Source organism: Opisthocomus hoazin, chromosome W (assembly GCF_030867145.1).
Source record: "Opisthocomus hoazin isolate bOpiHoa1 chromosome W, bOpiHoa1.hap1, whole genome shotgun sequence".
In the NCBI taxonomy this organism is placed as follows: domain Eukaryota; kingdom Metazoa; phylum Chordata; class Aves; order Opisthocomiformes; family Opisthocomidae; genus Opisthocomus; species Opisthocomus hoazin.
In genome coordinates, this window is record NC_134453.1 from 28,321,210 (window position 1) to 28,341,343 (window position 20,134).

The 20,134-nt window shown below is 46.5% G+C and overlaps 1 protein-coding gene across 2 annotated transcripts in view; it reads right to left on the bottom strand.

Annotated features, from left to right (window-relative positions):
• The window catches only part of LOC142365545 (sorting nexin-18-like), a 124,803-nt gene that overhangs the window by 88,168 nt on the left and 16,501 nt on the right, over positions 1–20,134 (bottom strand). Inside the window, exon 2 of one of the 2 annotated variants that reach the window (XM_075446395.1) lies at positions 15,724–18,514. The exons of the other annotated variant lie outside the window; for it this stretch is intronic. Within the exon in view, the coding sequence (XP_075302510.1) occupies positions 18,261–18,514 (254 nt within the window). The 3' untranslated portion in view covers positions 15,724–18,260. Of the gene's footprint in view, positions 1–15,723; positions 18,515–20,134 lie in introns of those variants that run through there. 2 annotated transcript variants of the gene reach the window in all.

The following is a 20,134-nucleotide window of genomic DNA, read 5'->3' on the forward strand; positions in this document are numbered from 1 at the left end:
ATTTGCATTTCGGGAGTGACAGGGGGGTCCCAAGAGCTGAGTGTATTGGAGGCTAAAGTGAGCCTCACTGGGAAGGAGTGGCAGAAGCACCCCATTGTGACTGGTCTCGAGGCTCCATGCATCCTTGGTATAGAGTATCTCAGGAGAGGGTATTTCAAGGACCCAAAAGGGTACTGGTGGGCTTTTGGCATAGCTGCTGTGGAGACGGAAGAAATTAAACAGCTGTCCATTTTGCCTGGTCTCTCGGAGGATCCTTCCGTTGTGGGGTTGCTGAGGGTTGAAGAACAACAGGTGCCAATCGCAACCACAATGGTGCACCGGTGACAGTATCGTACCAATCGACACTCCCTTATCCCCATTCATCAGCTGATCCGCCAGCTGGAGAGTCAAGGAGTGATCAGCAAAACTCGCTCACCCTTTAACAGTCCCATATGGCCAGTGAGAAAATCTACTGGAGAGTGGAGACTGACAATAGACTACCGTGGCCTGAATGAAGTCACACCACCGCTGAGTGCTGCCGTGCCAGACATGCTAGAACTTCAATATCAGCTGGAGTCAAAGGCAGCCAAGGGGTATGCCACCACTGACATTGCTAATGCATTCTTCTCCATCCCTTTGGCAGCAGAGTGCAGGCCACAGTTTGCTTTCACCTGGAGGTGCGTCCAGTACACCTGGAAACGACTGCCCCAAGGGTGGAAACACAGTCCCACCATTTGCCATGGGCTGATCCAGACTGCACTGGAAAAGAGTGAATCTCCAGAACATCTGCAGTACATCGACGACATCATCGTATGGGGTGACACAGCGGAGGAAGTTTTTTAGAAAGGGGAGAAAATAGTTCAGATCCTTCTGAAAGCGGGTTTCGCCATTAAGCGAAGTCAAGGGACCTGCGCAAGAGATCCAGTTTTTGGGAATAAAACGGCAGGATGGGTGCCGTCAAATCCCAATGGATGTCATCAACAAAATAGCATCTATGTCTCCACCAACCAGCAAGAAGGAAGCACAGGCCTTCCTGGGTGTTTTGGGTTTTTGGAGGATGCACATCCCAAATTACAGCCAGATTGTAAGTCCTCTGTACCTTGTGACCCAGAAGAAGAATGATTTTGAATGGGGCCCTGAGCAACGACAGGCATTTGAACAGATTAAATGGGAGATAGATCATGCCGTAGCCCTTGGTCCAGTCCGGTCAGGGTAAGATGTTAAAAACGTGCTCTACACCGCAGCCGGGGAGAATGGCCCAACCTGGAGTCTCTGGCACAAAGCACCAGGGGAGTCTCAAGGTCAACCCCTGGGGTTTTGGAGCCGGGGATACAAAGGATCCAAGGCCCGCTATACTCCCACTGAAAAAGAGATTCTGGCAGCATATGAAGGCGTTCAAGCTGCTTCAGAAGTGGTCGGCACTGAAGCACAGCTCCTCCTAGCACCCCGACTGCCAGTCCTGGGCTGGATGTTCAAAGAGAGGGTCCCCTCTACGCATCATGCCACCGATGCTACGTGGAGTAAATGGGTTGCGCTGATAACACAGCGGGCCTGAATGGGAAACCCCAGTCGCCCAGGAATTCTGGAGGTAATCATGGACTGGCCAGAAGGCAAACATTTTGGAGCATCGCCAGAGGAGGAGGTGACATGTGCTGAAGAGGCCCCACTGTTTAATAAACTTCCAGAAGATAAGAAACAGTATGCCCTGTTCACGGATGGGTCCTGTCACATTGTGGGGAAGCAGCGGAGGTGGAAGGCTGCTGTATGGAGCCCTACACGACAAGTCACGGAAACTGCCGAGGGAGAAGGTGAGTCAAGCCAGTTTGCAGAGGTGAAAGCCATCCAGCTGGCTTTAGACATTGCTGATCAAGAGAAGTGGCCAGTGCTCTATCTTTACACCGACTCCTGGATGGTGGCCAATGCCTTGTGGGGGTGGCTGCAGTGATGGAAGAAGAACTACTGGCAGCACAGAGGCAAACCCATCTGGACTGCCCCATTGTGGCAAGATATTGCTGCCCGGCTGGAGCAGTTGGTTGTAAAAGTCCGTCACGTGGACGCCCACGTCCCTAAGAGTCGGGCCACTGAGGAACATCAAAACAACCACCAGGTGGATCAGGCTGCTAAGATTGAAGTGGCTCAGGTGGATCTGGACTGGCAACATAAGGGTGAACTCTTTATTGCCTGGTGGGCCCATGACACCTCGGGCCACCAAGGAAGAGACGCGACATACAGATGGGCTCATGACCGAGGGGTGGACTTGACCATGGACACCATCGCACAGGTCATCCATGAATGTGAGACATGCGCTGCAATCAAGCAAGCCAAGCGGGTAAAGCCTCAGTGGCATGGAGGACAATGGCTAAAATATAAATATGGGGAGGCTTGGCAGATTGACTACATCACACTGCCACAAACCCGCCAAGGCAAGCGCTATGTGCTCACAATGGTGGAGGCCACCACCGGATGGCTGGAAAACTACCCTGTGCCCCATGCCACCGCCCAGAATACCATCCTGGGCCTCGAAAAACAAGTCCTGTGGTGACATGGCACCCCAGAAAGAATTGAGTCGGACAACGGGACTCACTTTCTTAACAGCCTCATAGACACCTGGGCCAAAGAACATGGTATTGAGTGGGTGTATCACATCCCCCACCATGCACCAGCCTCTGGAAAGATAGAACGGTACAATGGGCTGCTAAAAACCACTTTGAGGGCAATGGGGAGTGGGACTTTTCAAAAACTGGGATACTCATTTAGCAAAGGCCACCTGGATGGTTAACACCAGAGGGTCCACCAACCGGGCTGGTCCTGCCCAGTCAAAACCTCAGCACCCCGTAGAAGGGGATAAAGTCCCTGTAGTGCACATGCGGAACATGTTAGGGAAGACAGTTTGGGTTAGTCCTGCCTCGGGCAAAGGCAAGCCCGTCCGCGGGATTGCTTTTGCTCAAGGACCTGGGTGTACCTGGTGGGTAATGCAAAAGGGTGGGGAAGTCCGTTGTGTACCTCATGGGGATTTGATTTTGGGGGAGGATAGTCCATAAATAAATTGTACAAATTTAATTGTTAAACAACCCTGTCACTGTCTGTTATTACTGTTATAATTGTTATATGTTATACCAGTAGTATCATATTAGGAATCGTCCAGATTGAAGATGGATGGACTTTTTGATGAAACCTAGCAGAGCACAGTGATGATGGGACTGGACCTTGACTCTGCCATTCAGCCAGTTCTTAATCCACTTCACTGACCACTCATCCAGCCCACACTTCCTCAGCTTCCCTAGGAGGATGTTATGAGAGACTGTGTCGAAAGCCTTGCTGAAGTCTAGGTAGACAACATCCACGGCTCTCCCTTCGTCTACCCAGCCAGTCATGTCATCGTAGAAAGCTATCAGATTGTTCAGGCATGATTTCCCCTTGGTGAATCCATGCTGACTACTCCTGATAACCTTCTTTTCCTCCACTTGCTTGATGATGGCCTCCAGGATAAGCTGCTCCATCACCTTTCCTGGGATGGAGGTAAGGCTGACTGGCCTGTAGTTCCCTGGGTCCTCCTTCTTGCCCTTTTTGAAGATTGGAGTTACATTGGCCTTTCTCCAGTCCTCGGGCACCTCTCCTGTCCTCCAGGACCTCTCAAAGATGATGGAGAGTGGCTCAGCAATGACATCCATCAGCTCCCTCAGCACTCGTGGGTGCATTCCATCGGGGCCCATGGATTTGTGGACGTCCAGATCGCTTAGCAAGTCCTTCAGGAGTGGACTGCTGCAGCGTGGGGTCCTTACTCCATGGGGTCCCAGGCCCTGTGAGTGCATCCACCTGCTACGGCGTGGGGTCCTGCACGGGCTGCAGGGGGATGTCTGCTGCACTCTTAACATCCATGGGCTTCCGAGGGACAGCTTGTCTCACCATGGTCTTCACCACAGGCTGCAGGGAAATCTCTGCTCCAGCACCTGGAGCACCTCCCCCTCCTTCTTCACTGACCTAGGTGTCTGCAGAGTTGTTTCTCTCACATATTCTCACTCACATATTCTCACTTATTCTCACTCTCAGGAAGTACCCTCCATGGAAGGAATGTCTCCCAACCAGGAGGGCTGACTCCCATGGTGGCACAGATGTCCTCAAAACAGGGGGAGATGCAGTGAGAGGGAAATGAAAATGTAGGATTCACAATTCTGAGTCAAAGCTATCTCTAATCAATCATAGAACCATAGAGTCATACAATCATAGGTTGGAACAGACCTCTAAGATCATCATGTCCAACCATCCACTCAACACCACCATGCCTGCTAAGCCATGTCCCCCCGTGCCACATCTACACGTTTTTTGAACACCTCCAGAGATGGTGACTCCATCACCTCCCTGGGTAGCCTGTTCCAATGTCTGACCACTCTTTTGTTAAAGAACTTTTTCCTAATATCTAATCTAAACCTCCCCTGACACAACTGGAGGCCATTGCCTCTCGTCCTATCGCTAGTTACTTGGGAGAAGAGACCAACACCTGCCTCACTACAACCTCCTTTCTGGTAGTTGTAAAGAGGGATAAGGTCCCCCCTCAGCCTCCTCTTCTCCATACTAAACAGCCCCAGCTCCCTCAGCCGCTCCTCATAAGACTTGTTCTCCAGACCCCTCACCAGCCTCATTGCCCTTCTTTGGACATACTCCAGCAACTCATTGTCTTTCTTGTAGTGAGGGGCCCAAAACGGAACACAGTACTCCAGGTGCGGCCTCACCAGTGCCAAGTACAGGGGCACGATCACTTCCCTACTCCTGCTGGCCACACTATTCCTGACACAAGCCAGGATGCCGTTGGCCTTCACATGCCCAGTGAGCGCACTCAGGATGAATCGCTCCATAATCTTCCCTGGCACCGAGGTCAGGCTGACAGGCCTGTAGTTCCCACGATCCTCTTTCTGGCCCTTCTTGTAGATGGGTGTTACGTTAGCTATCCTCCAGTCATCTGGGACCTCCCCTGTTAGCCAGGACTGCTGATAGATGATGGAGAGTGGCTTGGCCAGCTCCTCTGCCAGCTCCCTCAGCACTCTTGGGTGGATCCCATCTGGCCCCATAGACTTGTGAGTGTCCAGGTGGCATAGCAGGTCATTAACTGCTTCCTCCTGGATTATGGGAGGTTTGTTCCACACTCCTTCCCTGTCTTCCAGCTCCGGGGGCTGACTACCTGGGAATAACCAGTCTGATTATTATAGACTGAGGCAAAGAAGGCATTAAGTATTTTTCCTCATCCTTGGTGGCAATATTCCCCCTCGCATCCAATAAGGGATGGAGATTCTCCTTGGCACTCCTTCTGTGGTTGATATATTTGTAAATACATTTTTTGTTGTCCCTTACAACAGTGGCCAGTCTGAGTTCTAGCTGGGCTTTTGCCTTTCTAGTTTCCTCTCTGCATGACCTAATGAGGCCTCTGTACTCCTCCTGAGTTGCCTTCCCTTTCTTCCATAAGTGGTAGACCCTCCTTTTTTTCCTGAGACCCAGCAAGAGCTCCCTGTTCAGCCAGGCTGGTCGTCTTCCCCGCCGGTTTGTCTTGAGGCACATGGGGACAGCCTGCTCCTGTGCCTTTAAGACTTCCTCCTTGAAGAATGTCCAGCCTGCCTGGACCCCTTTGCCCTTCAGGACTCTCTCCCAGGGGACCCTCTCGACCGGCATCCTGAACAGGCCAAAGTCTGTGTTCCGGAAGTTCATGGTGGTGGTTTTGCTGGCCCCTCTCTTAACTTCACCTCAAACCGAGAACTCTATCATTTCATGGTTGCTAAGCCCAAGACGGCCTCCGACCACCACATCTCCCACCAGTCCTTCTCTGTTAATAAAGAGTAGGTCAACCGAAGCACCTCCCCTGGTAGGCTCACTTACCAGCTGTGTCAGGAAGTTATCTTCCACACACTCCAGGAACCTCCTAGACTATTTCCTCTCTGCTGTGTTGTATTTCCAGCAGATGTCCGGTAAGTCCGGTAAGTAATCAAGACCTACTTTACTTATTTTTGGCACTTTTCTTGTGCTTGAATGCTGCCCTTCGCTCAGACTTTCTAATAAAAACAATGTGGCTTTCAGTATCTGGTTTCTTTTTCAGCTGCTGGATTGTTCTAAAACCCACACAGTGAATGTCAATGCTCTTTCTCTAAGAGGTTAAGCACAGCTCTTACGGCCAGAATGACTGTGGGCTAAGAGGACTGTAAGCCATCCTAGTAGTACTCTTGTGTTCTGGAGTGTTTGGAGGGCTGCAATACCCCCTGCAGAACCTGGTGTCCTAAATGTACACCTCTGGATATTCCTGCAGTAGCAGACAGCAAGCAGCAGGTACAAATGGCTGGCTGATGAGCTAATATGCTTTGGGTGCTTTTCCAGCTTGTACGATAAGAGGAAAATATACTACTTCGAAGTCTGTCAGTTGCAAACCAGTTAACAGAAAAGAATAATAAAACTACCTAAAAATTCAGCACTCAACTAGGGGCGTAGCCGTACTGACATGTTGCTTGATGTAGAGAATTCTAGTTAAAACAACAAAATACCACCTGAATGAGGATGTACTTCAACACATTACTTTCCCATTAAGCTTTTTTGTCTTTTTTTCTGGGAGTTGTCAGTAAAATAAATGTACAGATCTGCTGCCTACTGGTAGCGTAGATAATAAAAACCCAACAAATCGTATCTGGCAGATCCTGCTGTCAACATGAATTGGTTATTTTCATTTTAGTGAAGGATGTCGCTTTCCTGACATATGTTGCTAAATAAATGTGCAAAAGAGCTGAGCAAGTGTGCCCCTATCGTTTGTTTCCATTCAGTCTTAAAACAGAGATGTTACCTGCTGTTGAAAGGACAACAAACCTTTTTCATAAAGCAGGTTTAGCAAGTTGCTCAGAGACACCTAGATCAACACAACACTGACACAGGGGTAGAGTCTAATTCAAATGTGCTGATAATTGACCCTCTACTATCTTAAAAAATACACATCTAGGAGAGAGTGAAAAAGCAGACTGTTGCCTGTGTTCTACCCTAATCCAGCCTCATTTTCTAATGGTTGCGACCTGCTGACCAATAAAACATCTAATGCCCTATAGATTTGTTCAGTCTATGAATTTCATTTCCACCCCAATGAATGGTGACAGAATCACAGAATCACAGAATAGTAGGGGTTGGAAGGGACCTCTGTGGGTCATCTAGTCCAACCCCCCCGCCGAAGCAGGGTCACCTACAGCAGGCTGCACAGGACCTTGTCCAGGCGGGTCTTGAATATCTCCAGAGAAGGAGACTCCACAACCTCCCTGGGCAGCCTGTTCCAGTGCTCCGTCACCCTCAGAGAGAAGAAGTTCCTCCTCATGTTCAGACGGAACTTCCTGTGCCTCAGTTTGTGCCCATTGCCCCTTGTCCTGTCACTGGGCACCACTGAAAAGAGCTTGGCCCCATCCTCCTGACACCCACCCTTCAGATATTTGTAGGCATTTATAAGGTCCCCTCGCAGCCTTCTCTTCTTCAGGCTGAACAAGCCCAGTTCCCTCAACCTCTCCTCGTAGTGGAGATGCTCCAGTCCCCTCACCATCCTTGTAGCCCTCCGCTGGACTCTCTCCAGTAGCTCTTCATCCTTCTTGAACTGGGGAGCCCAGAACTGGACACAGTACTCCAGATGAGGCCTCACCAGGGCAGTGTAGAGGGGAAGGAGAACCTCCCTTGTCCTGCTGGCCACACTCTTCTTGATGCACCCCAGGATCCCATTGGCCTTCTTGGCAGCCAGGGCACACTGCTGGCTCATAGTTAACCTGTCGTCCACCAGGACACCCAGGTCCCTCTCCGCAGAGCTGCTCTCCAGCAGGTCCACCCCAAGCCTGTACTGGTGCATGAGGTTGTTCCTCCCCAGGTGCAGGACCCTGCACTTGCCCTTGTTGAACCTCATCAGGTTCCTCTCTGCCCAGCTCTCCAGCCTATCCAGGTCACGCTGAATGGCAGCACAGCCTTCTGGTGTATCTACCACACCTCCCAGTTTGGTGTCGTCAGCAAACTTGCTGAGGGTACATTCTAACTCTTCATCCAGGTCGTTGATGAAGAAGTTAAACAAGACTGGGCGCAGTACTGACCCCTGAGGGACACCACTTGTCACCAGCCTCCAACTAGACTCAGCGCCGCTGATGACAACCCTCTGAGTTCTGCCATTCAGCCAGTTCTCTATCCACTTCACTGACCACTCATCCAGCCCACACTTCCTCAGCTTCCCCAGGAGGATATCATGGGAGACTGTGTCGAAAGCCTTGCTGAAGTCAAGGTAGATAACATCCACAGCTCTCCCTTCGTCTACCCAGCCAGTCATGTCATCGTAGAAAGCTATCATATTGGTCAGGCATGATTTCCCCTTGGTGAATCCATGCTGACTACTCCTGATAACCTTCTTTTCTTCCACTTGCTTGGTGATGGCCTCCAGGATAAGCTGCTCCATCACCTTTCCCGGGATGGAGGTGAGGCTGACCGGCCTGTAGTTCCCTGGGTCCTCCTTCTTGACCTTTTTGAAGATTGGAGTGACATTGGCCTTTCTCCAGTCCTCGGGCACCTCTCCTGTCCTCCAGGACCTCTCAAAGATGATGGAGAGTGGCTCAGCAATGACATCCGCCAGCTCCCTCAGCACTCGTGGGTGCATTCCATCGGGGCCCATGGATTTGTGGACATCCAGATCGCTTAAGCGATCCCTCACACAGTCCTCCTCGACCAAGGGAAAGTCGTCCTCTTTGTAGGCTTCTTCTTTTACCTCCGGGGCCTGGGATTCCTGAGGGCCAGTCTTAGCACTGAAGACTGAAGCAAAGAAGGCATTCATTAGCTCTGCCTTCTCCGCATCCTCCGTCACCAGGACACCCGCCTCATTCAGCAGCGGCCCCACGTTGTCCCTAGCCTTCCTTTTGCTGCTGATGTAGTTGAAGAAGCCCTTCTTGTTGTTTTTGACATCCCTTGCCAGCTTCAATTCCAGGTGAGCCTTGGCCTTCCTTGTCGCATCCCTGCATGCTCTCACTACGTTTCTGTACTCTTCCCAAGTGGCCTGTCCCTCTTTCCACATGCCATGCACCTTTCTCTTCTGCCTGATCTCCGCTAGAAGCTCCTTGTTTAACCATGCAGGTCTCCTGCCTCCTTTGCTAAATTTCTTTCTCAGCATCAGAAGGAAAACTATGGAGAAGAGCTCCTCATGTTCTGCTGCATGCCCATCGCTTGTTCTTCCTAACATCAGTGACCAAGCAAATAGTGTATCTGAATTTGTTTCTTCAGTAAGAACATTTCAAACATAAACTAACCCTCTGGCAGAGTGGAAACCTTCTTTCTAGAGGAAATTCTCTTTTGTAAACACTTGAAACTTTGATCACTGCCGAGTTTCAGCATCCATGCAGGGACAGGAATGACTCTCACACATTGATACAATGCACAGTCGATTCCGATTTATTGGTCTCCTTGCGTGGTTATATACATTTTTCATATCTGAACACACAATCACGCTTATTCGGATAGGCTACAGACATAAATCACACGCTGTTCACGCACCCCATATTCCCTTATGATTGGTAACTATGCACTAATGCTAATAGCAACAGACCGCCTCCACGTCCTTGAACACATCTTGTTTTTGCTAACCCACATCATGTACACTATCAGAACTTTCTCAATTGTTATTCTTAGCTGTCCTTTCCAGCGGCCTGTTCAGTTATGCTAGCTGTTTTGCTTAAGCGGCCTAGTCATGCTAACTCTCAAGCTACATCAACCCCAACAGATCACTTGTTTCAGAAGTACTTATTGTCCAAGTCAGCACAATGCAAGGTCACCACATTTCATATGTGAAATATTGGGTGTTATTCTTTGTTGCTATCATGTTGTACTTGGCAGTTCTAATAATTACTTGATAACAAGTTTGACATGAATAACTAAATTTTATAGTTTTTTTTTTCTCTGGAGCCTGAGAGGTGATTTCAAAAAGTCTTGGCCCAAGACTTCTCTTGAAGAAGGTGAATTGTGAAGGGAGTAAAAAACTGATACAAGTGTTTGCTATCTTGGGACTGAAAGAGTAGGAACTAACCTGATATTATGTAAGTCCATACAGCAGGAGTATTTATTTTTTATAAATGCCAAAATGTAGGCAAAAAAAGTCTAGTTTTTTCTGTTTGCTGAATATAAGCACCCGTGAAGAACCAGTCTCTAAAGAAATGCGGTGCCTCAAACATCAGAGGTCTGTATTGTGCTGCAGCAGTTCGGGTGTGCCCTGCCTGTCTCTGTGTGCTCATGCACTGGCCACAGGGGCCCCACTGGTGGTCCATGAGGTTCACTTCAGTCATCACACAGAATTACTCAAGACTGAAAAGTGGCTCAAAGCAGGGACCTAAAAACCAATGGGTTATTTCTTCCCCCAGTAACTCCCTGTGATGCCTGTTGTTAGAAACAAAACAACTTGGGCATCCTTGAGGTGGGTAGCCTGAAAATGTGATTCAAGTCCCTCTATGCTCAGTGGCTACTCAACCTCAACAGCATGTAAAACCAGCCTTCCTTCAGCCTGCAAGTTCTCAGACCCTCTTTAAATTCACCTGGGATCCGTGAAGCAGGACAGTCTCCCCTGCGTCTGCACAGCTCGCACACCCTGACATGTCATTGTTCCCATTCTCCCTGTTGATCAGGTCGCTTCCTGAGAAGAAAGAAGTCTTGTCATTTTCTCATTTTTTTAAGGGCTATTTCTGTCTTCAGTTCAAAGTCGGTTTAAAGCAAAACAAATAACCAGCATTTCTAGCTGAGCGTGAGTTCAAACGCACCTTGTATTTTGAATATCCTAGAGAGAGGCTCTAGGCTCAGCCTGTGCGTCTCGGGTCTCACGTTCGGCATGTGGGTCTTGGGACTCATCCCTCTAGAGCTGCAAACTCTCCTCCCAGAGGAAAGTCTACAGGATCAGTTGTAGGAAATTGAACCTAGTTCAGGGTTTCAGTTTCTGGGCATTCAGGAACCATATGCTTAAAAAAAGGAGTGTTAGAGTTCACATTGCAGGCACTTAAGTACTCTTTAATCTAGACCCTGCTTTCCTTTAGATGGCCTCTAGCACAACCATCACAACTCTAAGAAACTCAGGCAGAGAAATGCCCAGTTAATCTGTGCTGGTGAGTCTTAGATGCACATTAAACAATGAGCTGCTTGACCCTATAAAGACTTGAGCAACCTTGAGGGAGGTGCAAAGTGCACCTGCAGCAGCCCCAAGAACTTAAATCTGAAAAGGCAGGTGGCTAAGGAATTAGGCACTTCTAGGTCTGAGCAGTGGTTTATGAAGGTATTTTAAGTGCATAATTTTGGGAACTGGGTCCCTAAATGCGTCCTTGAATGTAATCCCAAACATTCTTATTCTGTAGCTCACTACAGCAGCCTGTATATTGGCTTTACTGCATCACTGTTCTGCAGTCTGGGACACACCTCTGCTCTGGGCTGCTTGGTGATAATCAGGACCCTGAGATAGGGAAAAAAATTAACTGGGTTATCTCTCTTCTCATTCATAGAGATTAGGTTCTGCTCATTGTCAGAATACTTTCAAATTCCAAACCTTTGTGCAGGAATTAAAAATGAACCAAGAAAGAGTTCAAATTCACCACTGAAACAATATGTCGGTGACATATATTCACAAGAGAGAAAAAAGTATCCAACAGGTACAATCTTGAAAAAAGGTTTCATGAATGTTTAATGTAAGTTCTAATAATGTAGTCTGCCAAACTGGAGTAAAAAGTGAATGTAAAAAAGATATATATATGGTAAATTTATACAAAAATACAGTTGCTACAGGCAAAACATGCCTGATACACCAATAATAAGGAAAAAGTTGAGTCACCTCTGCCCATGTTACAGCAATTAAATCTAAATTGTGACCCGAACCAAGTTGTCCTGAGGCACTGCTGCTAGAGATGTCCATTGTATAGCCCTACCCTTGCTGGTTCAAAGCCGGACAAGAAATTAATCTTATCTAAACAATGTGCCTTTGTCTGATAAGCTGGAGGTGGCTGTCGTGAGCAGAAGTTTAACTGATGTATTACTAGCCCAGCTAGTAAACCACGAAGAAATGCTTAGACTTTCCAAAGAAACAGGTAACTAGGGGAAAGGTAATTCTGGCAGGGGGGAGATCACAACCACTGACTCACGGCCCACCTACCCAAATTATACCACCAACTCAAATGATGAAGTTAAAGAAGAACAACTAAGCATGTGTACTAATTTACATGCTGGGCAAAGAGACTCTAACCAATCATTTAACAGAATAACAGTGTATATGCATTAGGAAGTTGAATATGTTAATGCTTTGTGTATAGATAACTTGATTTGGAAGCTTGGTGCGCCATTTTGAGACAGACACCCATATCTGCACAAATATGCAATAAAATACCTCTGCTCTGTGTGTGTATTGCCTTTTCGCACACTGGGTAAAAGAATCCTGATTTTTGGACAATACCCACAAACACATAGCTACCTTTCCCAATTGCTACAGACCCATGCCAGTCTAATTTGAAGTGGAGGTCAGTCTCTTCTCCCAAGTAGCAAGTGATAGGACAAGAGGAAATGGCCTCAAGTTGAGCCAGGGGAGTTTTAGATTGAATATTAGGAAAAATTTCTTCACTGAAAGGGTTGTCAAGCATTGGAACAGACTACCCAGGGAAGTGGTTGAGTCACAGTCCCTGGAGGTACTTAAAAGACGTGTAGATGAGGTGCTTAGGGACTTTAACGGTTAGACTTGATGATCTTAAAGGTCTTTTCCAACCTAAATGTTTTTATGATTCTATGATTCTAATTCTATGAGCCCATTTTTGACTTCTTATAGGCCCCCTTCAGGTACTGGAAGGCTGCAATAAGGTGTCCCCGCAGCTTTCTCTTCTCCAGGATGAACAGCCCCAACTCTCTTAGCCTGTCCTCATAGGAGAGGTGCTCCAGCCCTCGGATCATCTTTGTGGCACTCCTCTGGACCCACTCCAACAAGTCCATGTCTTTCCTGTGCTGAGGACTCCAGAGCTGGACGCAGTACTCCAGGTGGGGTCTCACCAAAGCAGAGCAGAGGGGCAGAATCACCTCCCTCGACCTGCTGGCCACGCTTCTCTTGATGCAGCCCAGGATAAGGTTGGCTTTCTGGACTGTGAGCGTGCATTGCCGGGTCATGTTGAGCTTCTCGTCAACCAGCACCCCAAGTTGTTCTCCTCAGGGCTGCTCTCAATCCATTGTCTGCCCAGCCTGTATTTGTGCTTGGGATTGCCCCAACCCAGGTACAGGACCTTGAACTTGGCCTTGTTGAACCTCATGAGGTTCACACGAGCCGACCTCTCAAGCCTGTCCAGGTCCCTCTGGATGTCATCCCTTCCCTCCAGCATGTCGACTGCACCACACAGCTTGGTGTCGTTGGCAAACTTGCTGAGGGTGCGCTCAATCCCGCTGTCCATGTTGCCGACAAAGATGTGAAACAGCACTGGTCCCAATACCGACCTCTGAGGAACACTACTCGTCACTGGTCTCCACTTGGACATCAAGCCATTGAGCACAGCTCTTTGAGTGCAACCATCCAGCTAATTCCTTATCCACCAAGTGGTCCATCCATCAAATCCATGTCTCTCCAATTTAGAGACAAGGATGTTGTGTGGGACAGTGTCATATGCTTTGCACAAGTCCAGGTAGATGACATCAGTTGCTCTTCCCTTATCCACCAACACAGTAAGCCCATCCTAGAAGGCTACCAAATTTGTCAGGCATGATTTGCCGTTAGTGAAGCCATGTTGGCTGTCACCAATCACCTCCTTATTTTCCATGTGCCTTAGCATAGTTTCCAGGAGGATCTGCTCCATGATCTTGCCGGGCACAGAGGTGAGGCTGACTGACCTGTAGTTCCCTGGGTCTTCCTTTTTACTCTTTTTGAAAATGGGGGTTATATTTCCCCTTTTCCGATCACTGGGAACTTCACGGGAAGGTAGTACAAACAGGGTCTTGTAATTCACCAAAAAGATACCTGTGCCTCACCAAATAATGTAGATATTTTCAGTGTAGGCAGTTTATTAACATTTTCTAAAAAAATATCATAGAATCATAGAAAGTTTTGGGTTGGAAGGGACCCCTAGAGGTCATCTAGTCCAACCCCCCTGCAGCGAGCAGGGACACCACTAACTAGATCAGGTTGCTCAGAGCCTGATGTTTCATCTGCAACATATTCTTCCAATTTGATTTTTTTTCAGATTTTGTTGGTGCTTGTCTTGAATGTTTCATCTCTACATAATTTTCCTACTGATCTCTCTAAGCTGGGTCTTAGAACACTTCTAAATCAACTGTACCATGCCATTGGACCCTGAAACTGGTAGAAAGTATCTAGAAGACATGCACAAGTCATAAATAGAGGCAACTGTCTTCTCTGCAAGTATCAGACAACAAAAGAGCTAGGAAACACACTGATTTAATCATTTTAGGAGGTTGTTAATTTCTAACTCTAAAACCTACAATTTAAAAAGAAACATTATTCACACTCCTCTTGCTGATCATTCTAAGTAGATGTATTCCCCTGATGGGTTTATTCCACAGTTTTCATTGGATTCAGCATTTTCACAGAAACAAATACCTCAGTGGATCTTCTTGCAGCTTTCAATTCAACCTCTCTAACTCCCAGCAAGTATACCAGATACTTAACTACTGTCAATGCAAAAATTGTGATGCATCAAAACAAATTACAGGAATGGAATAAAACAAAGGCATTTAACTTTATTCTATAGAGCTAATTTGCTTTCTTCCACATTTATTTCTTTAAAAAGATTTCCTCTAATGCTTCCACAGTCCCACACAATGTGGATTCACTTTACTATAGAGTACATTCAGACCTCAGACCACACCATCCAGTAGTCCATCAGTCACGAGTGGTTAAAGCGATACTTGTTCCAACTAAAATTAAAAAACTGTAGTTCTCGCATAGTGCAGTAAGCATTAACAGAATTTAGGCTCTCTATATCAGTTTAACTCATTACAGAGTTGGAGTTACAGAATCACAGAATCACAGAATAGTAGGGGTTGGAAGGGACCTCTGTGGGTCATCTAGTCCAACCCTCCTACCAAAGCAGGGTCACCTAGAGCAGGCCGCACAGGACCGCGTCTAGGCGGGTCTTGAATATCTCCAGAGAAGGAGACTCCACCACCTCCCTGGGCAGCCTGTTCCAGGGCTCTGTCACCCTCAGAGTGAAGAAGTTCTTCCTCATGTTCAGACGGAACTTCCTGTGCCTCAGTTTGTGCCCGTTGCCCCTTGTCCTGTCGCTGGGCACCACTGAAAAGAGTCTGGCCCCATCCTCCTGACACCCACCCTTCACATATTTATAGGCATTTATAAGGTCCCTTCTCAGCCTTCTCTTCTTCAGGCTGAACAAGCCCAGCTCCCTCAGCCTTTCCTCATAGGACAGATGTTCCAGTCCCCTCATCATCCTCGTAGCTCTCTGCTGGACTCTCTCCAGTAGCTCTTCATCTTTCTTGAACTGGGGAGCCCAGAAATGGACACAGTACTCCAGATGGGGCCTCACTAGGGCAGTGTAGAGGGGGAGAAGAACCTCCCTCAACCTGCTGGCCACACTCCTCTTAATGCACCCCAGGATCCCATTAGCTTTCTTGGCAGCCAGGGCACACTGCTGGCTCATGGTTAACCTGTCGTCCACCAGGACACCCAGGTCCCTCTCCGCAGAGCTGCTCTCCAGCAGGTCCACCCCAAGCCTGTACTGATGCATGGGGTTGTTCCTCCCCAGGTGCAGGACACTGCACTTGCCCTTGTTGAACTTCATCAGGTTCCTCTCTGCCCAACTTTCCAGCCTGTCCAGGTCTTGTTGAATGGCAGCGCAGCCTGCCGGTGTATCAGCCACTCCTCCCAGTTTTATGTCATCAGCAAACTTGCTGAGGGTACACTCTAACTCTTCATCCAGGTCATTGATGAAGAAGTTGAACAAGACTGGGCCGAGTACTGACCCCTGGGGGACACCACTACTTACAGACCTCCATCTAGACTCAGTGCCGCTGATGACAACCCTGAATAGGCTTCTGAAGAGGACCCTGCTTGTTGTCCTACCTGCGATCCTGATCCAGATTCCGATCTGTGCATTCCTGAATCCAGTTCCCATCTGCTGCGGAGTCCAGTCCAGGACCTCCTGGTGTTTTCCTGGCAGCTGCTGGCAAAACGCCATCCCCTGTGGCACTCAAGTCCAGGAAACTCAATATTGGTTTTGTATATTTTGCATTATTTCTCTTATTATTAGTCTCTCTCCCTTTTCCTGCTTTATCCCTTCCCCTGGTGGGGAGGTTGGGGGTTAACAGAGAGCATCTGCTGCTCTGTTGCTGCCCTGCTCTAAACGGTGACAATATCACAGCTTTATTTCCCTATGGACACGTACATGTCATTAATACTAACCTCTTAGAATACTTCAACTGGAACAAAAATCAATTCCTGAACAGGTCTTAATACCTCCATGTAGACTTAATTTGATTGTAGTCTGATCTAATTACAGCAAAGACATTTAATAAGACAGTATCTATCTGGCTTAAGCAAGCACAAGCCATGGAACTCAGCTCAAACCTAGATCATCACTATATCATGTAATTAAACAACATACGGGAAGCTGGAGTACTGCTAGGAAGAGCTGTCATGGGAAGTGGTGAGTTTTGAATGCAGAACAAGATACCATGAGGAAGATAAAAGAGCAAGTCAGCCCTACGACTATGGTTCTTATATTATGGTCAACCTTGTTGCTTGCAGCACTCTTTTAATAGTCTGGAAATGGAGTCTTTCCTCACTGACTGTCTTTTCTTTTACAAATACTGTTTTTTTCCTCTTCGTTATTCTTTATTTTACTTCTTTAGGTACATACTAGCAGCACTGCCGAATGCAACATGCTCAAAATAGCAATCTCCAAACATCTGGGGATGAATCTTAAAACCAAAACTACATTCTTACATTTATTCCTCTAAAACAGAGTTGTGGGGTTAAGCTACAGAAACTCACATGATTGAGTGAAAGAACTGTATATTTCTGTTGCATAGGTGAGGAGTGGTGTGTACTTAAATGTAACTATTGCTTAACTTCCTTTTCCAGGCTTTCATTTGTTTAAGCTATTTGTGATTAATTTAATTAAAACAAAAAAGTAAACATTTTGCTTCCTTAGAAGGTTTCGTTATTTTTGTTCAGGAGAAAAAAGGTAGGATAAATAAAAGCCCTCTTTCATATTGACCTATAAGAAGGAAACCAGTAGGTTATAAACAGAGACTTCAGACTTAATTCAAGGGAAATAAGCCAGAAAACTCTTTAAAATACATTGTTCGCATATATATGAATGCACCCTGCTTGTCAAAAATATTTACACAAAAATTAAGAAGACAACTGTTCATTCTTGAGTGTTATAAACATAAAAATACAACCTGTTTTCCAAGTCAGTTCAGTCAAGACTTATTTCAGATCATTTATATTACTGAACATCCCTGAAAATTTGTAACTTGCTAAACTAATGAATCACAGTGGAGTCTCAGCTCAGACAAATGGCAACGTAGATGCAAGTCTGAATATAAACTGAATCAGCAATGAACAATGAGCAGATAATTTCAAACTTAAAAAATGTTCTAACCACACAGCTTGCATTCATATCCCCTTGATAAACATCATTTTTATTAGGCTAGCTCTTCAAATTTCCACTCACACTAATGGAACTAAAGGCAGCTGATTTTTTTCCAGTCAATATGAGGTTTCATAATCATTTCCTGTTATAGGCCTCAGTCCTTCATTCATTCAGTCATAAAAATGTGACTTACTAGAAAAGGAAAAATAGTCTAAAGGCACAGAGTCACATGGTTACTCTACTAGGAGTCTGTAAACAGAGAATAATTTGAATTTAAGAAATCCAAATCTATAAAAGTAAAAAGGCATCTGAAGCAGGCTTTTATCTAGCCAACTTCCTTAAAGATCCAAAAGGTTTTGAGGTCTACAAAGTATGCACTAAAAAAGCATATTTCAAAAAGCAATAAGGCAAATACTATACTCATTATTTCAAAAAAGTTAGAATGGTAGTGTAGGCATACACAGTATAACTTGGTTACAATGCGTGGTACTGTTTCTACTACATAGCCCTATAACTGTTTCCTTTCTACACAATCAGAGACTAAACCAGGATTCCAGGTGAACACAAAACCATCCTTGTACCACCATCTACCACTGGCAACAGTTCTTCAGCAGCAGCAATGTTTGCTCTGCTGCTTGAGTCACATTCATACTGAGGAAAGTCCACAAATCAAAAGTTCAGAGACTAAACACTGTCATACTTGTGAAGAGCTTCTTCTAGCTTTTGTGTCACTTCTTGAAAAAAGAGTATTTGCTGTTGCAAGAAATGCTGCATCTGTGATTTGAAGTCCCTCACACGAATTTTGTGGAAATGATTAATTTCTGCTAGGGTCGCAAAAGAAATAATGTTACAGCGTTCTTGAATGCCCTCAGCTTTTTGGAACTCCATCTTCCCTTCTTCCATATGTCGCTTACTCTCCTTTACTTTGTTAAGGGCTCCTGCGTAAAGAACAAAACAAAATAGTTGAACTTGGAGGACAATGTAGACTCAACTATTGTACTTTAAGAAGTGATTTAATAACAACAAGGATTGATAAAAGGCTCATTTTAAACGTATTTATAGAAACAAGCCTATTTCACAATCTTCAAAATCAGATGGTATACTTCAGAGAATATCTGATAAATATCATAGAATCATAGAATCGTTAAGGTTGGAAAAGACCTCTAAGATCATCAAGTCCAACCATCCACCCAACACCACCATGCCTGCTAAACCATGTCCCCAAGTGCCACATCTACATGTTTTTTAAATACCTCCAGGGATGGTGACTCCACCACTTCCCTAGGCAGCCTGTTCCAATGCCTGACCACTCTTTCAGTAAAGAACTTTTTCCTAATATCTAATCTAAACCTCCCCTGACACAACTGGAGGCCATTGCCTCTCGTCCTATCGCTAGTTACTTGGGAGAAGAGACCAACACCTGCCTCACTACAACCTCCTTTCTGGTAGTTGTAGAGAGGGATAAGGTCCCCCCTCAGCCTCCTCTTCTCCAGACTAAACAGCCCCAGCTCCCTCAGACGCTCCTCATAAGACTTGTTCTCCAGACCCTTCACCAGCCTCGTTGCTCTTCTCTGGACATGCTCCAGCAACTCAATGTCCTTCTTGTAGTGAGGGGTCCAAAACTGAACACAGTACTTGAGATGTGGCCTCACCAGTGCCGAGCACAAAGAGACGATCACTTCCCTACTCCTGCTGGCCACACTATTCCTGATACAAGCCAGGATGCTATTGGTCTTCTTGGCCACCTGGGCCCACTGCTGGCTCGTGTTCAGCCAGCTGTCAACCAATACCCCAAGGTCCTTTTCCTCCAGGCAGCTTTCCAGCCACTCTTCCCCAAGCCTGTAGCATTGCATGGGGTTGTTGTGACCCAAGTGCAGGACCCGGCATTTGGCCTTGTTGAACCTCATGCAATTGACCTCGGCCTATCGATGCAGCCTGTCCAGATCCCTCTGCAGAGCCTTCCTACCTTTGAGCAGATCAACACTCCTGCCCAACTTGGTGTCATCTGCAAACTTCCTGAGGGAGCACTCAATCCCCTCATCCAGATCATTGCTAAAGATATTAAACAAGACTGGCCCCAAAACTGAGCCCTGGGGAACACCACTTGTGACCGGCCATCAACTGGATTTAACTCCGTTCACCACAACTCTCTGGACTTTGGCCATCCAGCCAGTTTTTTATTCAGTGAAGTGTACACCCATCCAAACCATGAGCAGCTAGTTTCTCCAGGAGGATGCCAGGATATACCAGCAGTGGAAAAAATGAAAGCACTAGAAAACTAGTCAGATCAATTTAAACCTACATAAATGCCAGAAAAATAGCCTCATTCAGAAATCGGACTTTGTGAAACTTCACGACTTTTCACAATCTTTGTGAAACATCAAAAGGAGTTCTGAATACACAAAATCTTGCCAATACACCATTCTGCTTTTACACTACAGATACCCAAAAGAAGAGTACTAGAGAATCTAAGTTTATTTCAAAGTTGTAGACATCCAGGCAGAGCTAACACAATCTTGTAAGAGCTAGAAGAAACACAGAGCAAAAGAATTGACAGT